Source organism: Salmo trutta, chromosome 12 (assembly GCF_901001165.1).
Source record: "Salmo trutta chromosome 12, fSalTru1.1, whole genome shotgun sequence".
In the NCBI taxonomy this organism is placed as follows: domain Eukaryota; kingdom Metazoa; phylum Chordata; class Actinopteri; order Salmoniformes; family Salmonidae; genus Salmo; species Salmo trutta.
In genome coordinates, this window is record NC_042968.1 from 35,103,292 (window position 1) to 35,119,764 (window position 16,473).

At 44.7% G+C, this 16,473-nt stretch overlaps 1 protein-coding gene across 1 annotated transcript in view; it reads left to right on the plus strand.

Moving 5' to 3' along the window:
* The window catches only part of LOC115203451 (transmembrane channel-like protein 3), a 43,969-nt gene that overhangs the window by 23,215 nt on the left and 4,281 nt on the right, over nt 1-16,473 (plus strand). Inside the window, exons 10-18 of the mRNA XM_029768138.1 lie at nt 2,451-2,598; nt 3,767-3,876; nt 4,083-4,176; nt 4,650-4,928; nt 8,344-8,472; nt 8,933-9,000; nt 11,318-11,446; nt 15,187-15,297; nt 15,799-15,924. Coding sequence (XP_029623998.1) covers nt 2,451-2,598; nt 3,767-3,876; nt 4,083-4,176; nt 4,650-4,928; nt 8,344-8,472; nt 8,933-9,000; nt 11,318-11,446; nt 15,187-15,297; nt 15,799-15,924 — 1,194 coding nt within the window. The remainder of the gene's footprint in view (nt 1-2,450; nt 2,599-3,766; nt 3,877-4,082; nt 4,177-4,649; nt 4,929-8,343; nt 8,473-8,932; nt 9,001-11,317; nt 11,447-15,186; nt 15,298-15,798; nt 15,925-16,473) is intronic.

Consider the following 16,473-nt stretch of genomic DNA (forward strand, 5'->3'; position numbering starts at 1 on the left):
GAGTGTCTGACAATTTTATGGGCTTTCCTCTGACACCGCCTATTATATAGGTCCTGGATGGCAAGAAGCTTGGCCCCAGTGATGTACTGGGCCGTTCGCACAACCCTCTGTAATGTCTTACGGTCAGCTGCCGAGCAGTTGCCATACCAGGCGGTGATGCAACCGGTCAGGATGCTCTCGATGGTGCAGCTGTAGAACCTTTTCAGGATTTGGGGACCCATGCCAAATCTTTTCAGTCTCCTGAGGGGGATATGGTTTTGTCGTACCCTCTTCACGACTGTCTTGGTATGTTTGGACCATGATAGTTCGTTGGTGATGTGGACACCAAGGAACTTGAAACTCTCAACCCACTCCAATACAGCCCCATCGATGTTAATGGGGGTTTGTTCGGCATGCCTTTTCCTGTAGTCCACGATCAGCTCCTTTGTCTTGCTCACATTGAGGGACAGGTTGTTGTCCTGGCACCATACTGCCAGTTCTCTGACCTCCTCCCTATAGGCTGTCTCATCGTTTTCGGTGATCAGGCCTACCACTGCTGTGTCGTCAGCAAACTTAATGATGGTGTTGGAGTCATGTTTGGCCACGCAGTCGTGGGTGAACAGGGAGTACAGGAGGGGACTAAGTACACACCCCTGAGGGGCCCTAGTGTTAAGTATCAGCGTGGCAGACGTGTTGTTGCCTGGGGATGGGTATGCTTGTAATCGTTAAGGACTGTGGAATTTTACAGGATAAAAAAGAAACTGAATGGAGCTAAGCACAGGCAAACTCCTACAGGAAAAACTGGTTCAGTCTGCTTTCCAACATACACTGGAGTTGCTTACCAAGAAGACTGTGAATGTTCCTGAGTGTCTGAGTTACAGTTTTGACTTAAATCTACTTGAAAATCTATGGCAAGACCTGAAAATGGTTGTCTATGTAAGGACCGACGCTGGAAACGAGAAGCAAGTACAGGGAGTGAACATTTAATGGAAAATGGACATCAAACAAAACAAGAACAGCGTCTGGACGAGGGGAACAAAATGACATTACGACAATAATGCTGACACAGAGAACAAAACTGAGGAACAGACAGATATAGAGGGGGCAATCAACAACGTGAAGTCCAGGTGAGTCCAATGAGTGCTGATGCGCGTAATGATGGTGACAGGTGTGCATAATGAAGGGCAGCCTGGTGCCCTTGAGCACCAGAGAGGGGGAGCGAGAGCAGGCGCAACAGTACCCCCCCAGGGATGTACCCCCACACACCCCCCCACCCAGCGTCCCGCCTGGGCAAGCCTGAAGGGCTGACTGAGGCGTGGGAGCCCGACGAGCCGGCTGAGGCGTGGGAGTCCGGTGATCCGGCTGAGGCATGGGAGCCCGGTGATCCGGCTGAGGCGTGGGAGCCCGGTGATCCGGCTGAGGCGTGGGAGCCCGGCAATCCGGCTGAGGCGTGGGAGCCCGGCGATCCGGCTGAGGCGTGGGAGCCCGGTGATCCGGCTGAGGCGTGGGAGCCCGGCGATCCGGCTGAGGCATGGGAAATCGGCGATCCGGCTGAGGCGTGAAAGCCTGACGATCCTGTAGTGGCATGGGAGCCTGATGGGCCGGCTGAGGTATGACGTGGGATGGGCGCCTGCCGAGCCAACCGAGGCAAGGAAACCTCTCAAGCCAGCTAAGGCGTGGTAGCCCGTCAAGCCAGCTGAGGTATTCCCCGGTTCCATCGGTGGCAGCACCTGAACTCAATGTCACCACCAAAAACAAAAAACAAGAACTCCCTGATGCTTCAAATAGTGGTGTCAGCATTCTGTAAGGACCGACGCTGGAGACGAGAAATAAGTACCGGGAGTGAATATTTAATGGAAAAAATGCACATCAAACAAAACAAGAACAGCATCTGGACGGGGGGAACAAAATGACATTACGGCAATAATGCTGACACAGGGAACAAAACTGAGGAACAGACAGATATAGAGGGGGCAATCAACAACGTGAAGGAGTCCAGGTGAGTCCAATGAGCGCTGATGCGTGTAATGATGGTGACAGGTGTGCGTAATGAAGGCCAGCCTGGTGCCCTTGAGCGCCAGAGAGGGGAAGCGGGAGCAGGCGTAACAGTCTAGCAATGATCAACAACCAATTTGAGCTCAAATAATTTTGAAAAGAATAATGGGCAAATGTTGCACAATCCAGGTGTGGAAAGCTCTTTGAGACATTGTTTCTACAAAATATTGACTCAGGGTGTGAATTCTTATGTAAATGAGATACTTCTGTATTTCTAAAAACATGTTTTCACTTTGTCATTATGGAGTATTGTGTGTAGATGGGTGAGAGAATGTTTTTATTTAACCATTTTGAATGCAGGCTGTTACACAACAAAATGTGGAATAAGTCAAGAGATATGAATACTTTCTGAAGGCACTGTAAATACATTTGATTTCTTGAACTACTGTTTCTCTGTTTCTCTCTCTGTCTTCCAGAGCAGTCCTGATTAGTCTGCGTGTCCTAGCCAACATCCTGGTCCTTCTCTCTCTGGCTGGCAGCATTTATATAATCTACTTTGTGGTGGACCGCTCCCAGAAACTAGAGCAGGAGAAGCCAGAGCTAACACTATGGGAGAAGAATGAGGTAGCTAGCTACAGTATACATACCAAACATTAGGATCACCTCCCCTGTGTCCCCTTTAAGGTACAGCCTCAGTTTATCGGGGCATGGACTCTACAAGGTGTAGAAAGTGTTCCACAGGGATGCTGGCCCATGTTGACTCCAATGCTTCCCACAGTCGGCTGGATGTTCTTTGGGTGGTGGGCCATTCTTGATACACATGGGAAACTGTTGAGTGTGAAAAACCCAGCAGCGTTGCAGTTCTTGTCACAAACCGGTGCGCCTGGCAACTACTACCATACTCTGTTCAAAGGCACTTAAATGTTTTGTCTTTCCCATTCACCCTCTGAATGGCACACATACACAATCAATGTCTCAATTGTCTCAGTGCTTAAAAATCCTTCTTTAATCTGTCTCCTCCCCTTCATCTACACTTAAGTGGATTTTACAAGTGACATCAGTAAGGGATCATAGCTTTAACCTGTGTTCACCAGGTCAGTCTATGTCATGGAAAGAGCAGGTGTCCTTAATGTTTTGTAAGTAGGCTTACTCTGAGTCCGGGAAACCTGACAATATTGTGTTTAACTTGGTTGATGAATTATAGCTACTGTATCTCATTTTGGGCACTTGATTTCCCTGATGACAAAGACATATGTGACAGGACTTCAATTACATCGTGCCTTGTGTTTCTCTCGCATCATTTCCTCTCAGGATGCTGTAATAAAGGCGTTAATGTGAAACTGGAGACCAATAGGAGACTGCTATCACCAGTCACATGTATCACCATCTGTGCATGACAGCTGATCATTTAATTCAGTTCAGGATAATGGATGTCTGTAGGGCTTTGATAAGATAACTGTTTCCACTACCCTGATGTCACTGCCTGGACTGATGGTGTTTTCAAGACAACTGGGAACTCTGGAGAGAAAACACTGGTCAAATCATGACGTCAGTGATCTTCAGGTCGGAAAGTCAAAGCTCTAGAAAGATGCCAGAGTTTCCGACTTGGAATTCTGAGTTGGACAGCCTCTAGCTCCTAACTGCTTGCTCCTCTGATGCCTCCATATATTAGTGAAAAAGAGAAGAGAAGGTCCTGATACAATGACTCCTTATGATGTCATCAGGCGTATATGAAGGTGTCTATTTTATAACGTACCCAGTGTCTGATGTCATATCCTGTTTCCTGTCCCAGGTGAGTGTGGTGGTGTCCCTCATCACCATGATCGCCCCGTCTGCCTTTGAGCTGGTGGCTCAGCTGGAGATGTACCATCCTAGGACCTCCCTCCGCTTCCAGCTGGCCAGGTCTGACTCTGACAGCACCTCAAATCTCATTTGGTCACACTTAACATTACGTTTCACAGATACAGTAGAGTATCAGTGAAATTGGATTCATATTTTGACATGTAACTACACCGTAGCTGTCCTGTTAGTTAATGTTGCTACTAAATTGATTTTAGCTTGTTTTCTTTCTTTTGTAATGCAGTGAATGTTTTGTCTCCTCGCCACAGAGTCCTGGTGTTGTATCTGGGTAACCTGTACAGCCTCATCATTGCCCTTCTGGACAAGGTCAACAGTATGAGTATGGCGTCAGCTGCTGCAGCTGTAAGTAGTCCTGCTGAGATTGAGGCTTTCCTAATATGGACACCATACAAGCCATGTCACTAAACTCTTTACGTATTGTGCCGTAGGCCCCAATCAATAAATAAATGTTACTGTTATTGCTGATGTTAATGTCAATGCTTTAAACATTTTTAAAAGTACAATTATTATTTGATTTTTTAAAACCTTTATTTAACTAGGCAAGTCAGTTAAGAACAAATTCTTTTTTACAATGACGGCCTACCTCAGATGGCGCCCTATGGGACTACCAATAACGGCTGGATGTGATGCAGCCTGGATGCTACTGTTAACAACGGTCTTGATCTGTCAATGTGGGGAAGGTTTAGAAAACAAAGGAATGAAATTATGGAAATGTTCATACATTTTTAAAGCTTTGATTGACTGATGGATGGATAGACAGACTGACTGGTTGATTGGTTGATTGATCATTAATGGTTTTGATGGATTATTTCCAGGCGGCGGCCTCTGTGGTTTCGGGGAATTTGTCTGACTCCACGGCATTCATGGCGACTATCTCCCAGCCGGGGGAGATGAGCCTCTCCACCCTCGTATCTGACATCTCCATATCTGAAAACCGCAACAGCACCATAGCGACCATCGCCATGGTGCTGGATGTCAACACCAGCATCAGCACTAGCAAGGTCACCATGGCAACCATGTACAACCACACTGGGATGTTTGAGCAGAACAAGCAGAAGAAACCGGACGAGTGCTGGGAGACCTACGTTGGACAGGTGCAGAAGTTCATTCTTTGTCATTCGTTCATTTGTCATTCGCTCATTTGTTAATTTGTCTATTCGTTCATTTGTTCCTTCATTTATTTGTCCATTCATTTCTTAATTAATTAATTTGTTAATCTGTCCATTTGTCCATTCATTAATCTTTTAACGTTAATTGAGCAACACTTTACAGAGCAAGTGTACTAACAACTGTTCCATGAAGGTGGAGACCTTTTGCATAGGCCAGAGTAGAACTGTTACAGGGACACTCCATCATCAACCTGACAATTTACATGAATACATACTGTTGAAGTTGGAAGTTTACATACACTTAGGTTGGAGTCATTAAAACGTGTTTTTCAACCACTCCACAAATTTCTTGTTAACAAACTATAGTTTTGGCAAGTTGGTTAGGACATCTACTTTTTCCAACAATTGATTGCAGACAGATTATTTCACTTATAATTCACTGTATCACCATTCCAGTGGGTCAGAAGTTTACATACACTAAGTTGACTGTGCCTTTAAACAGCTTGGAAAAGTCCAGAAAATTATGTCATGGCTTTAGAAGCTTCTGATAGGCTAATTGACATCATTTGAGTCAATTGGCGGTGTACCTGTGGATGTATTTCAAGGCCTACCTTCAAACTTAGTGCCTCCTTGCTTGACATCATGGGAAAATCAAAAGAAATCAGCCAAGACCTCAGAAAAAAATTGTAGACCTCCACAAGTCTGGTTCGTCCTTGGGAGCAATTTCCAAACGCCTGAAGGTACCACGTTCATCTGTACAAACAATAGTACGCAAGTATAAACACCATGGGACCACGCAGCTGTCATACCACTCAGGAAGGAAACTCGTTCTGTCTCCTATAGATGAACGTTCTTTGGTGCGAAAAGTGCAAATCAATCCCAGAACAACAGCAAAGGACCTTGTGAAGATGCTGGAGGTAACCTTTACAAAAGTATCTGTATACACAGTAAAACGAGTCCTATATCGACATAACCTGAAAGGCCGCTCATCAAGGAAGAAGCCACTGCTCCAAAACCACCATAAAAAAAGCCAGACTATGGTTTGCAACTGCACATGGGGACAAAGATCGTACTTTTTGGAGAAATGTCCTCTGGTCTGATGAAACAAAAATATAACTGTTTGGCCATAATGACCATCGTTATGTTTGGAGGAAAAAGGGGGAGGTTTGAAAGCCGAAGAACACCATCCCAACCATGAAGCACGGGAGTGGCAGCATCATGTTGTGGGGGGTGCTTTGCTCCAGAAGTGACTGGTGCACTTCACAAAATAGATGGCTTCATGAGGAAGGAAAGTTATGTGGCTATATTGAAGCAACATCTCAAGACATCAGTCAGGAAGTTAAAGCTTGGTCGCAAATGGGTCTTCCAAATGGACAATGACCCCAAGCATACTTCCAAAGTTGTGGCAAAATGGCTTAAGGACAACAAAATCAAGGTATTGGAGTGGCCATCACGAAGCCCTGACCTCAATCCTATAGAAAATCTGTGGGCAGAACTGAAAAAGTGTGTGCGAGCAGGGAGGAAAACAAACCTGACTCAGTTACACCAGCTCTGTCAGGAGGAATGGGCCACAATTAACCCAATTTATTGTGGGAAGCTTGTGGAAGGCTACCTGAAACGTTTGACCCAAGTTAAACAATTTAAAGGCAATGCTACCAAATACTAATTGAGTGTATGTAAACTTCTGACCCACTGGGAATGTGATGAAAACATTTAAAGCTGAAATAAATCATTCTCTCTACTATTATTCTGACATTTCACATTCTTAAAATAAAGTGGTGATCCTAACTGAACTAAGACGGGGAATTTATACTAGGATTAAATGTCAGGAATTGTGAAAAACTGAGTTTAAATGTATTTGGCTAAGGTATATGTAAACTTCCAACTTCAACTGTAAGGCATTCATCACATGTGGTATGATTCATAACACCTTTATGAGTGCTGTGGTATCATTCATAACACATGAGTGCTGTGGTATCATTGATAACACCTTTATGAGTGCTGTGGTATCATTCATAACACCTTTATGAGTGCTGTGGTATCATTCACAACACCTTCATGAGTGCTGTGGTATCATTGATAACACCTTTATGAGTGCTGTGGTATCATTGATAACACCTTTATGAGTGCTGTGGTATCATTCATAACACCTTTATGAGTGCTGTGGTATCATTCACAACACCTTCATGAGTGCTGTGGTATCATTGATAACACCTTTATGAGTGCTGTGGTATCATTGATAACACCTTTATGAGTGCTGTGGTATCATTCCTAACACCTTTATGAGTGCTGTGGTATCATTCACAACACCTTTATGAGTGCTATGGTATCATTTACAACACCTTTATGAGTGCTGTGGTATCATTCACAACACCTTTATGAGTGCTGTGGTATCATTCATAACACCTTTATGAGTGTTGTGGTATCATTCATTACACCTTTATGTAGAATTTATAACAACATCCATAACACATACATTCACAAGGAGTCTTCATAATAAAAGTCCCCTAGAAAAGATCTTTATCTATCAAAGGAAACGTATATTACTACTGTCACAGTAATCTATTATGAAACATAACACTGGAGTAGTTCAACCATGTCAGCCTAAGCACTCTGTGTGTACGGTAAGCACCAATAACTATTACCGTTCTAGATCATTCTGTCTGTACACAGACCTAATAATCAACAGTCTCATCCTTCAGACAGTTACCCTTAATACCTCTTAAAGGCATTATCCCCGACAAGAAAAATGAAAATGCCTTGTCCTGTGGCGATTGTTTCCCCCTAAACAATAGATTGAGTATGGATTGAAACGTACCCAGGCAGACATTCAGGTAATGAAGCTGTCACTAGGCCAAGGATGCAAAACGGATGACTTGTTCTTGGTGCAGATCAATAGGAGGGTATATCGTGTGTCGTCGTCTCAGGAGTGGATATTCTCAACAGGAAAATGACATCATATAATTAGCAGAACTGGATTCAAATGATATGTTTTTATATTTTTAAATGCTTGATCGAGCTTTCAACCAATAGTAAAGTCCCCAAAGTGCAAGAACCCAGGTCTGGTAAGTATAGCGTGATGATCCATTTCCCATGAGTTATGTACAGTTCGTTTTTCTGAAAGACATACAGTATACATTTTATTCATTTAGCTGGCGCTCTTATCCAGAGCGACTTACATTCAAATAAGGTAGGTAAGACATCCACATGCCACAGTCACTGCAAGTAAAACTCCCCGCAATAAAGCTGACAGTGACATCAGTGCTAGTAGGTGTTAGCTAGTGTCATTACAGAATGACCAGAATGACCTTAAAGGCGACACAATAACAGATAGTTACCAGACAGTAGCTATAACAGTACGTTTCATTATGCTCATATGTTTATATGTGTTGTATTGTAGGAGATGTTGAAGCTGTCTATCATCGATATGATCTTCACGGTGGCCAGTATCCTGTTGATAGACTTCATCAGAGGGCTGGTGGTCAGGTACCTGAGTGACTGCTGCTGCTGGGACCTGGAGAGCAAGTTTGTACGTACTCAACCTCCATTCAAAAAGTATTTGTTTACTTTCAAATAGTCCAGCTGTGCTTAACTGAGCTTGCTTGGTGCAATGGAATAGTCCCGAAAGTGCAAATACTGCCCATATGGCACTCCAGGCAAGCTCAAAGGGTTTGAAAGAAAACAAATACTGTTTGAACCCAAGGGTGATTGTGACTGTGTCGTTATCGTCTGATTAAAGTTTACGTCTGGATAAGTGCAAACTACGTTGAAGTGCAGTGCGGTTTGCAAGTCACAATTGGATGACATGCTTTTTAATTGCTCCTGGTAACTGCATGTTCTGGTTTAGTCCTCGCCATCACGGCAGGCCCAAGCTGTTGCATCTATCAGGAGTCATCTTTATTTTAAGACATTTGACTAGGTCGTCAATATATTTAACAAAGTAATTAAAGGTTTAATTAATGTCACCCTTTATGTTTCCCACCTGGCAGCCTGAGTATGGGGAATTCAAGATAGCTGAGAATGTACTCCACCTGATATATAACCAAGGAATGATCTGGTATGTCACATTCTACTGGGTTTGTCACTTCATCTATTCTTTATTTTTATAGGACAGTGGAGTTCCACTCAACCTTTCACATTGTTTAAACCCTGGTCTCCAGTGGGGGTGCATTTTACATTGACATTTCTGTCATTTATCAGACGCTCTTATCCAGAGCAACTTACGGTAGCAATTAGGGTCAAGTGTCCTTCTCAAGGGGACACAGACAGTTTTTTTCACCAAGTCGACTCGGGGATCCGAACCAGTGACATTCAGTTACTGACCCAACACTCTTACCCACTAGGATACCTGCCACTCTAGGAAAACGTGCTTATTGCTGGGAGTGTTACCCACCCACTCCACCACGGCTCGCAATGTATTTGTCTCTTCTGACATAAGCTATTGGTCTTTGCTGTTGAGCTTTCAGACATCAGATGCAACATAGACAGTAGATGGAACTAGGGCCCAGTGTTCATCCTCAAGTCACATTGCCAGGAAAAACTCAGGTTAGAGATATAACACACTCTCTCACACACTTCAATTCTATGTTCACTTTATCTAATTTGTTTACAATGTGTGGAAACGTTGTGTAAATTCCTCTGTCTGTATAAATTATGTATATTGCTAGCAGCACCATATCACCAAGTGACATTCTGACTGTGAAAATGTGATTTGGCTATTAATGGTGATTCTGATTCTAATGTAGAAGGTAATGTGCCCATATTAGCTATAATATATAACCCAGTCCTTCTATAAAAGGTAACCTTACTAAGGGCAGGACAGCCCCTGACCCAGAGTAATATGCTGTGCTATGTGTGATATGTCTGGAGGAGCTCCATTAGCAGGGGTGTAAATCTGTCCCTCTCTCTGTGTCCTCTGGCTCCTTCACGGAGTGGGGACATTCTTCTCCAACCCCCCCACCCCTCTCTCTGTTTCCTCTGGCTCCTTTACAGAGTGGGGACATTCTTCTCCAAACCCCCACCCCTCTCTCTGTGTCCTCTGGCTCCTTCACAGAGTGGGGACATTCTTCTCCAACCCCCCCACCCCTCTCTCTGTGTCCTCTGGCTCCTTCACAGAGTGGGGACATTCTTCTCCAAACCCCCACCCCTCTCTCTGTGTCCTCTGGCTCCTTCACACAGTGGGGACATTCTTCTCCAACCCCCCCACCCCTCTCTCTGTGTCCTCTGGCTCCTTTACAGAGTGGGGACATTCTTCTCCAAACCCCCACCCCTCTCTCTGTGTCCTCTGGCTCCTTCACACAGTGGGGACTTTCTTCTCCAACCCCCCCACCCCTCTCTCTGTGTCCTCTGGCTCCTTTACAGAGTGGGGACATTCTTCTCCAACCCCCCCACCCCCCTCTCTGTGTCCTCTGGCTCCTTTACAGAGTGGGGACATTCTTCTCCAACCCCCCCACCCCTCTCTCTGTGTCCTCTGGCTCCTTCACAGAGTGGGGACATTCTTCTCCAAACCCCCACCCCTCTCTCTGTGTCCTCTGGCTCCTTTACAGAGTGGGGACATTCTTCTCCAACCCCCCCAACCCTCTCTCTGTGTCCTCTGGCTCCTTTACAGAGTGGGGACATTCTTCTCCAAACCCCCACCCCTCTCTCTGTGTCCTCTGGCTCCTTCACACAGTGGGGACATTCTTCTCCAACCCCCCCCCCCCCCCCCCACCCCTCTCTCTGTGTCCTCTGGCTCCTTTACAGAGTGGGGACATTCTTCTCCAAACCCCCACCTCTCTCTCTGTGTCCTCTGGCTCCTTCACAGAGTGGGGACATTCTTCTCCAACCCCCCCCCCACCCCTCTCTTTGTGTGCTCTGGCTCCTTCACAGAGTGGGGACATTCTTCTCCAAACCCCCACCCCTCTCTCTGTGTCCTCTGGCTCCTTCACAGAGTGGGGACATTCTTCTCCAACCCTCCCCCCCCCCTTTCTCTGTGTCCTCTGGCTCCTTTACAGAGTGGGGACATTCTTCTCCAAACCCCCACCCCTCTCTCTGTTTCCTCTGGCTCCTTCACAGAGTGGGGACATTCTTCTCCAACCACCCCACCCGTCTCTCGTGTTCCCTCTCTCTCACACTCTTTCTCTCTCTCTCTTTCTGTCTGTCTTTCTCGCTCACTCTCTCTCTCGCATATCATTGTCATAATAGTGACATAAACACATTAATACATTACAGCTGATGTTATCTAATGGTAACTGACTTTACACCGTCACAACACAAACTGCTGTGTAGGTAACCTTGTTGGCTCATGTATACATTATGATAATTCAGCTCCACTTCTCCTCTCTCTCCCCCTCTCTCTCTCCCTTTTCTCTCTTTCTCTCTCTCTCTCTCTCTAGGATGGGTTCGTTCTTCTCTCCCTGTCTGCCTGCCTTCAACGTGTTGAAGCTGATAGGCTTGATGTACCTGAGGAGTTGGGCTGTGCTCACCTGTAACGTCCCTCACCAACAGGTGTTCAGAGCATCCAGGTCAGGGGCAGAGACACACAGTCACACACAGTCACACACACAGGCATGCACACACACACAGTCATGCACACACACACACACAGGCACGCACACACACACACACACAGGCACGCACACACACACAGTCATGCACACACACATACACACAGGCACGCACACACACAGTCACACACACACAGGCACGCACACACACACACACACACACATACAGGCATGCACATACACACAGGCACACACACACAAGCACACACACAGGCACACACACACACACACACACAGGCATGGACATACACACAGGCACACACCCACACAAGCACACACACACAGGCGCAAACACACACACACATACAGGTATGCACATACACACACACACACACACACACACACACACAGGCACACACACACAGACAAGCACACACACACAGGCACATACACACACACACATACACACACACACACACACACACAAGCACACAGGTACATACACACACATATAGTGTACTCGGAAAGTATTTAGACCTCTTGAGTTTTTCCACATTCTGTTACGTTAGAGCCTTATTCTAAAATGGATTAAGAAAATAATAATTCTCATCAATCTACACACAATACCCCATAATGACAAAGCAAAAAAGGGTTTATAGACATTTTTGCAAATATATAAAAATGAATAAATAGATGTAAATAATAAACTTAAGTAAATAATAAACCTTATTTACATAAGTATTCAAACCCTTTACTTTGAGACTCAAAATTGAGCTCAGGTGCTGCCTGGCCAAACTTAGCCATCGGGGGAGATGGGCCTTGGTCAGGGAGGTGACCAAGAACCTGATTGTCACGGCTGTTTAAAGGATCGGACCAAGGCGCAGCATGTTTGTAGTTCCACAATACACCAAATACTTGAAATAACAAAACAACAAAACCGTGAGGCAGAGAGAATACACACTACTCACAAATTAACAACACACAAACACAAGTGGAAAAACCCCCTACATGAATATGATCTCCAATTAGAGACAACGAGAACTGGCTGCCTCTAATTGGAGATCATCCCAACAATCCCAACATAGAAATAGAAACCTAGAAAAAACACATAGAAACAGATAACAAGAAAACCACCCAAAAACACCCCCTGTCACGCCCTGACCTACTCTACTATAGAAAATTACATCTTACAAGGGTCAGGACGTGACACTGATGGTCACTCTGACAGAACTCCAGAGTTCCTCTGTGGAGATGGGAGAACCTTCCAGCAGGACAAACATCTCTGCAGCACTCCACCAATCAGGTCTTTATGGTAGAGTGGCCAGACGGAAGCCACTCCTCAGTAAAAGATTATACAGAGAGATCCTTGATGAAAACCTGCTCCAGAGCGCTCAGGACCACAGACTGGGGCGAAGGTTCACCTTCCAACAGGACAACAACCCTAAGCACAAAAAAACGATTTCATCCATTTTGGAATACGGTTGTAGCAAAATGTGGAAAAAGTCAAGGGGTCTGAATACTTTCCCAATGCACTGTACATATACACACAATCATACTGGACAAGCATGTGTAGAAGACACAGCCACTCTACCATTCACTTCTCTCTCTCTCTCTCTCTCTAGTACTGATGAATCCATAATAAACAGTACCACAAAAGACTAACATTACATAACAGCATAGTGTGAGTCTGATTCACTCTGGGCCTATAATACTGGTTCTGTGGTTCTGATTCTCTGGCTCAGTGGTTCTGGTCTCATTACTCCTCTCCTCCCCTCCCACCGGATCTTATTTTACAGCTCTGTGGAGAGAGAGAACAAAATGAGCACATCTCTGTGATGAGCTACTACACTGCTCCCTCCCTCACACACACACACACACACACACACACACACACACACACACACACACACACACACACACACACACACACACACACACACACACACACACACACACACACACACACACACACACACACACACGGCCTGCAGGCACTCAGCCCACTCTGATTTATGTAACGAGTCTGTTGCTGCCTCTTTCAGGCCTTATCAGTCACTCCCAGATGTACAGGAAAATACATACTTATGAAAGTGCGCACACACACCATACCCTTCACTTGGTTATGTAAAACAGTATGATAAAGAAATAGCATATACGTTTATTAAAGAAATAGAATGATATGAATAAATAGTATATGTGACTCACCACCTGGATTTGGTCTTAATTAAGTAGCAATATTTGAAATTGTGTATTTGACATTGGACAAAATAGAGACTCAGAGCTACCAAAATGGTATATCATACACTGCATTTTTGAGGAACAATGGGAAAGTCATTCTTTGAAAGTTGATCAACTTTGAAATTTACTTTTGAGAAAATGTCATTTTAATGTTTTGATATCAAGTGAAGAGCTCTTCTATGTCTACACCCATTCAGCACCGTTCACACCCTCTTAACCTTTAGCCCCACCCATCTCCTTTCATTCTCGGTGCATTCAGAGCACACACTTGACACTCTGGCCGATGATTTGTTTACCTCTGGATAACATGAAAACAGCCTAACCAGCTCTGCTGGCAACAATTTCATTATGCTTTTTTGCAGACGTTTACTGACACCACCCATATTCAACGGGTGTTGTACACTTTAGCTTAAGACATCTAGCTAGCTAGGTAAACAAAGCTCAAATAGACAGAAGCTTTCTATATGGCAGACCAATCCAAACTCCTCTCTTGGCATGTCCATCCCACTCATTATCTCAGCCAGTCATGGCTAGTGGGACGGTTGCCGCTTTTCCTGTGGCTCAACCAACAAGTCTCGTAATTTAACAATTTTATTTCCATTTACAGATGGCATACAAGTTTGTTATTAAGGCACATGAAAGTATTAAGGCACATGAAATATATGTTCCAGAAGGCATTTCTGCCAAAAATCTTCTTTAAAAAAATGGCTCTCCTGTGAAGTCGTGACTTGCGACATAAGCCTAGTTTCCTGAAACGGGTCACATATGAAAAATATCTTTCACCAAGACCTCTCCATCACAGTTCACAACTCCAGTGTCGCCCTCCCAGAGTGCTAAAAACCTTGGTCGACTCACATCCACTACAAGACCATGGTGCTTACCTACAGAGCAGCAAGAGGAGCTGTCCCTCCATACCTTCAGGCTATGCTCAAACCCAACACCCCAACCTGAGCACTACATTCTGCCACCTCAGGTCTCACGGCCCTTCCACGTCTACGGGAGGACAGCTCCCGCTCAGCCCAGTCCAAGCTCTTCTCTGTCCTCTCACCCCAATGGTAGAAACTTCTACCTGAAGCTAGGACAGTCCCTGCCCGTCTTCCAAAAACATCTGAAACCCTACCTCTTCAAACAGTATGCTTGTCCCCCCACACCCCCTCCAGCTCTGGTTCTACTGACGTTATTGAGGGAAAACATTATTTCGATGACTGTGATATGTGGTTGTCCCACCTAGCTAACTTAAGGTGAATGCACTAACTGTAAGTTACCCCGTATAAGAGCATCTGCTAAATTACTAAAATGTAAATGTCAAAATGTATTACCAAACAATAGTATGATAGTATATTAAAAATATATTCCACCATTCCTATTGTCTCTAACCAAACATGGATTATGGGTTTTGATTATCTGTCTTTGTAAACATATTTGATCAGGATTACAAAGACAGAATAATTTAAAATAACACAGATAAATAAACAATATAGAAATAACAGTACTATTTTATTTCTCTCATTTGTTTCCAGATCAAATAATTTCTACCTGGCTATGCTGTTGTTCATGCTTTTTCTGTGTATGCTGCCCACCATCTTTGCCATAGTGAGATACAGACCTTCCCAACACTGCGGGCCATTTAGGTAAGTGATTGTTCCCGTGAAGCTCTTGAAACGTGGTGTCCATTTTAAAGTTAGCCCTTGTAATTTAAGGTAATGTAAGCCACACTTTCAATAGGGTTGCAGTATACTGTGTGTCTGTGTCTGTGTCTGTGTCTGTGTCTGTGTCTGTGCATGTTTGTAGCCCAAATGAGTGTGTGTGTGTGTGTGTGTGTGTGTGTGTGTGTGTGTGTGTGTGTGTGTGTGTGTGTGAACAAGCTAACTCCTATTGAGAACCTTGAAAATTGCTATAAAACATCAATCCATGATTAGTTTATTATCATCACACATCATAATCTGCTGAAAGCAGTATATGGCCACGAAGAAAAGCCTGTATAGCTCTAATTCTGCTGTAACACTATGCTTCATCCTTTCCTGTAATACAATGGTCAGATTTTGTGTGTGTGTGTGTGTGTGTGTGTGTGTGTGTGTGTGTGTGTGTGTGTGTGTGTGTGTGCGTGTGTGCGTGCGTGCGTTCCCCTGCAGCGGTCAGGAGAAGATTTATGACATCATCTCAGAGACGATAGCCAATGACTTCCCGCTGTGGTTCAGTAAAGTGATGAGTTACGTCACCAGCCCTGTCGTAGCGCTGCCCGCTCTGCTGCTGCTGTTGTGAGTGCACTCACACAGACAGACAGACTCACACACATTCACACACAGACTCACACACATATATACACACACACACACACACACACACAGGAATGCAGACTCTCTCTCACACACACACAGACTCACACACACACACACACACACAGACTCACACACAGACTCACACACACACACACACACTCCAAGTCATTGTGTCAGTCATCTTGGGGTAACTCTCTCTGTGTCTTTCAGCATGTTGATCAGTCATTGTGTCAGTCCTCTTGGGGTAACTCTCTCTGTGTCTTTCAGCATGTTGATCAGTCATTGTGTCAGTCCACTTGGGGAAACTCTCTCTGTGTCTTTCAGCATGTTGATCAGTCATTGTGTCAGTCCTCTTGGGGTAAATCTCTCTGTGTCCTTCAGCATGTTGATCAGTCATTGTGTCAGTCCTCTTGGGGTAACTCTCTCTGTGTCCTTCAGCATGTTGATCAGTCATTGTGTCAGTCCTCTTGGGGTAACTCTCTCTGTGTCTTTCAGCATGTTGATCAGTCATTGTGTCAGTCCTCTTGG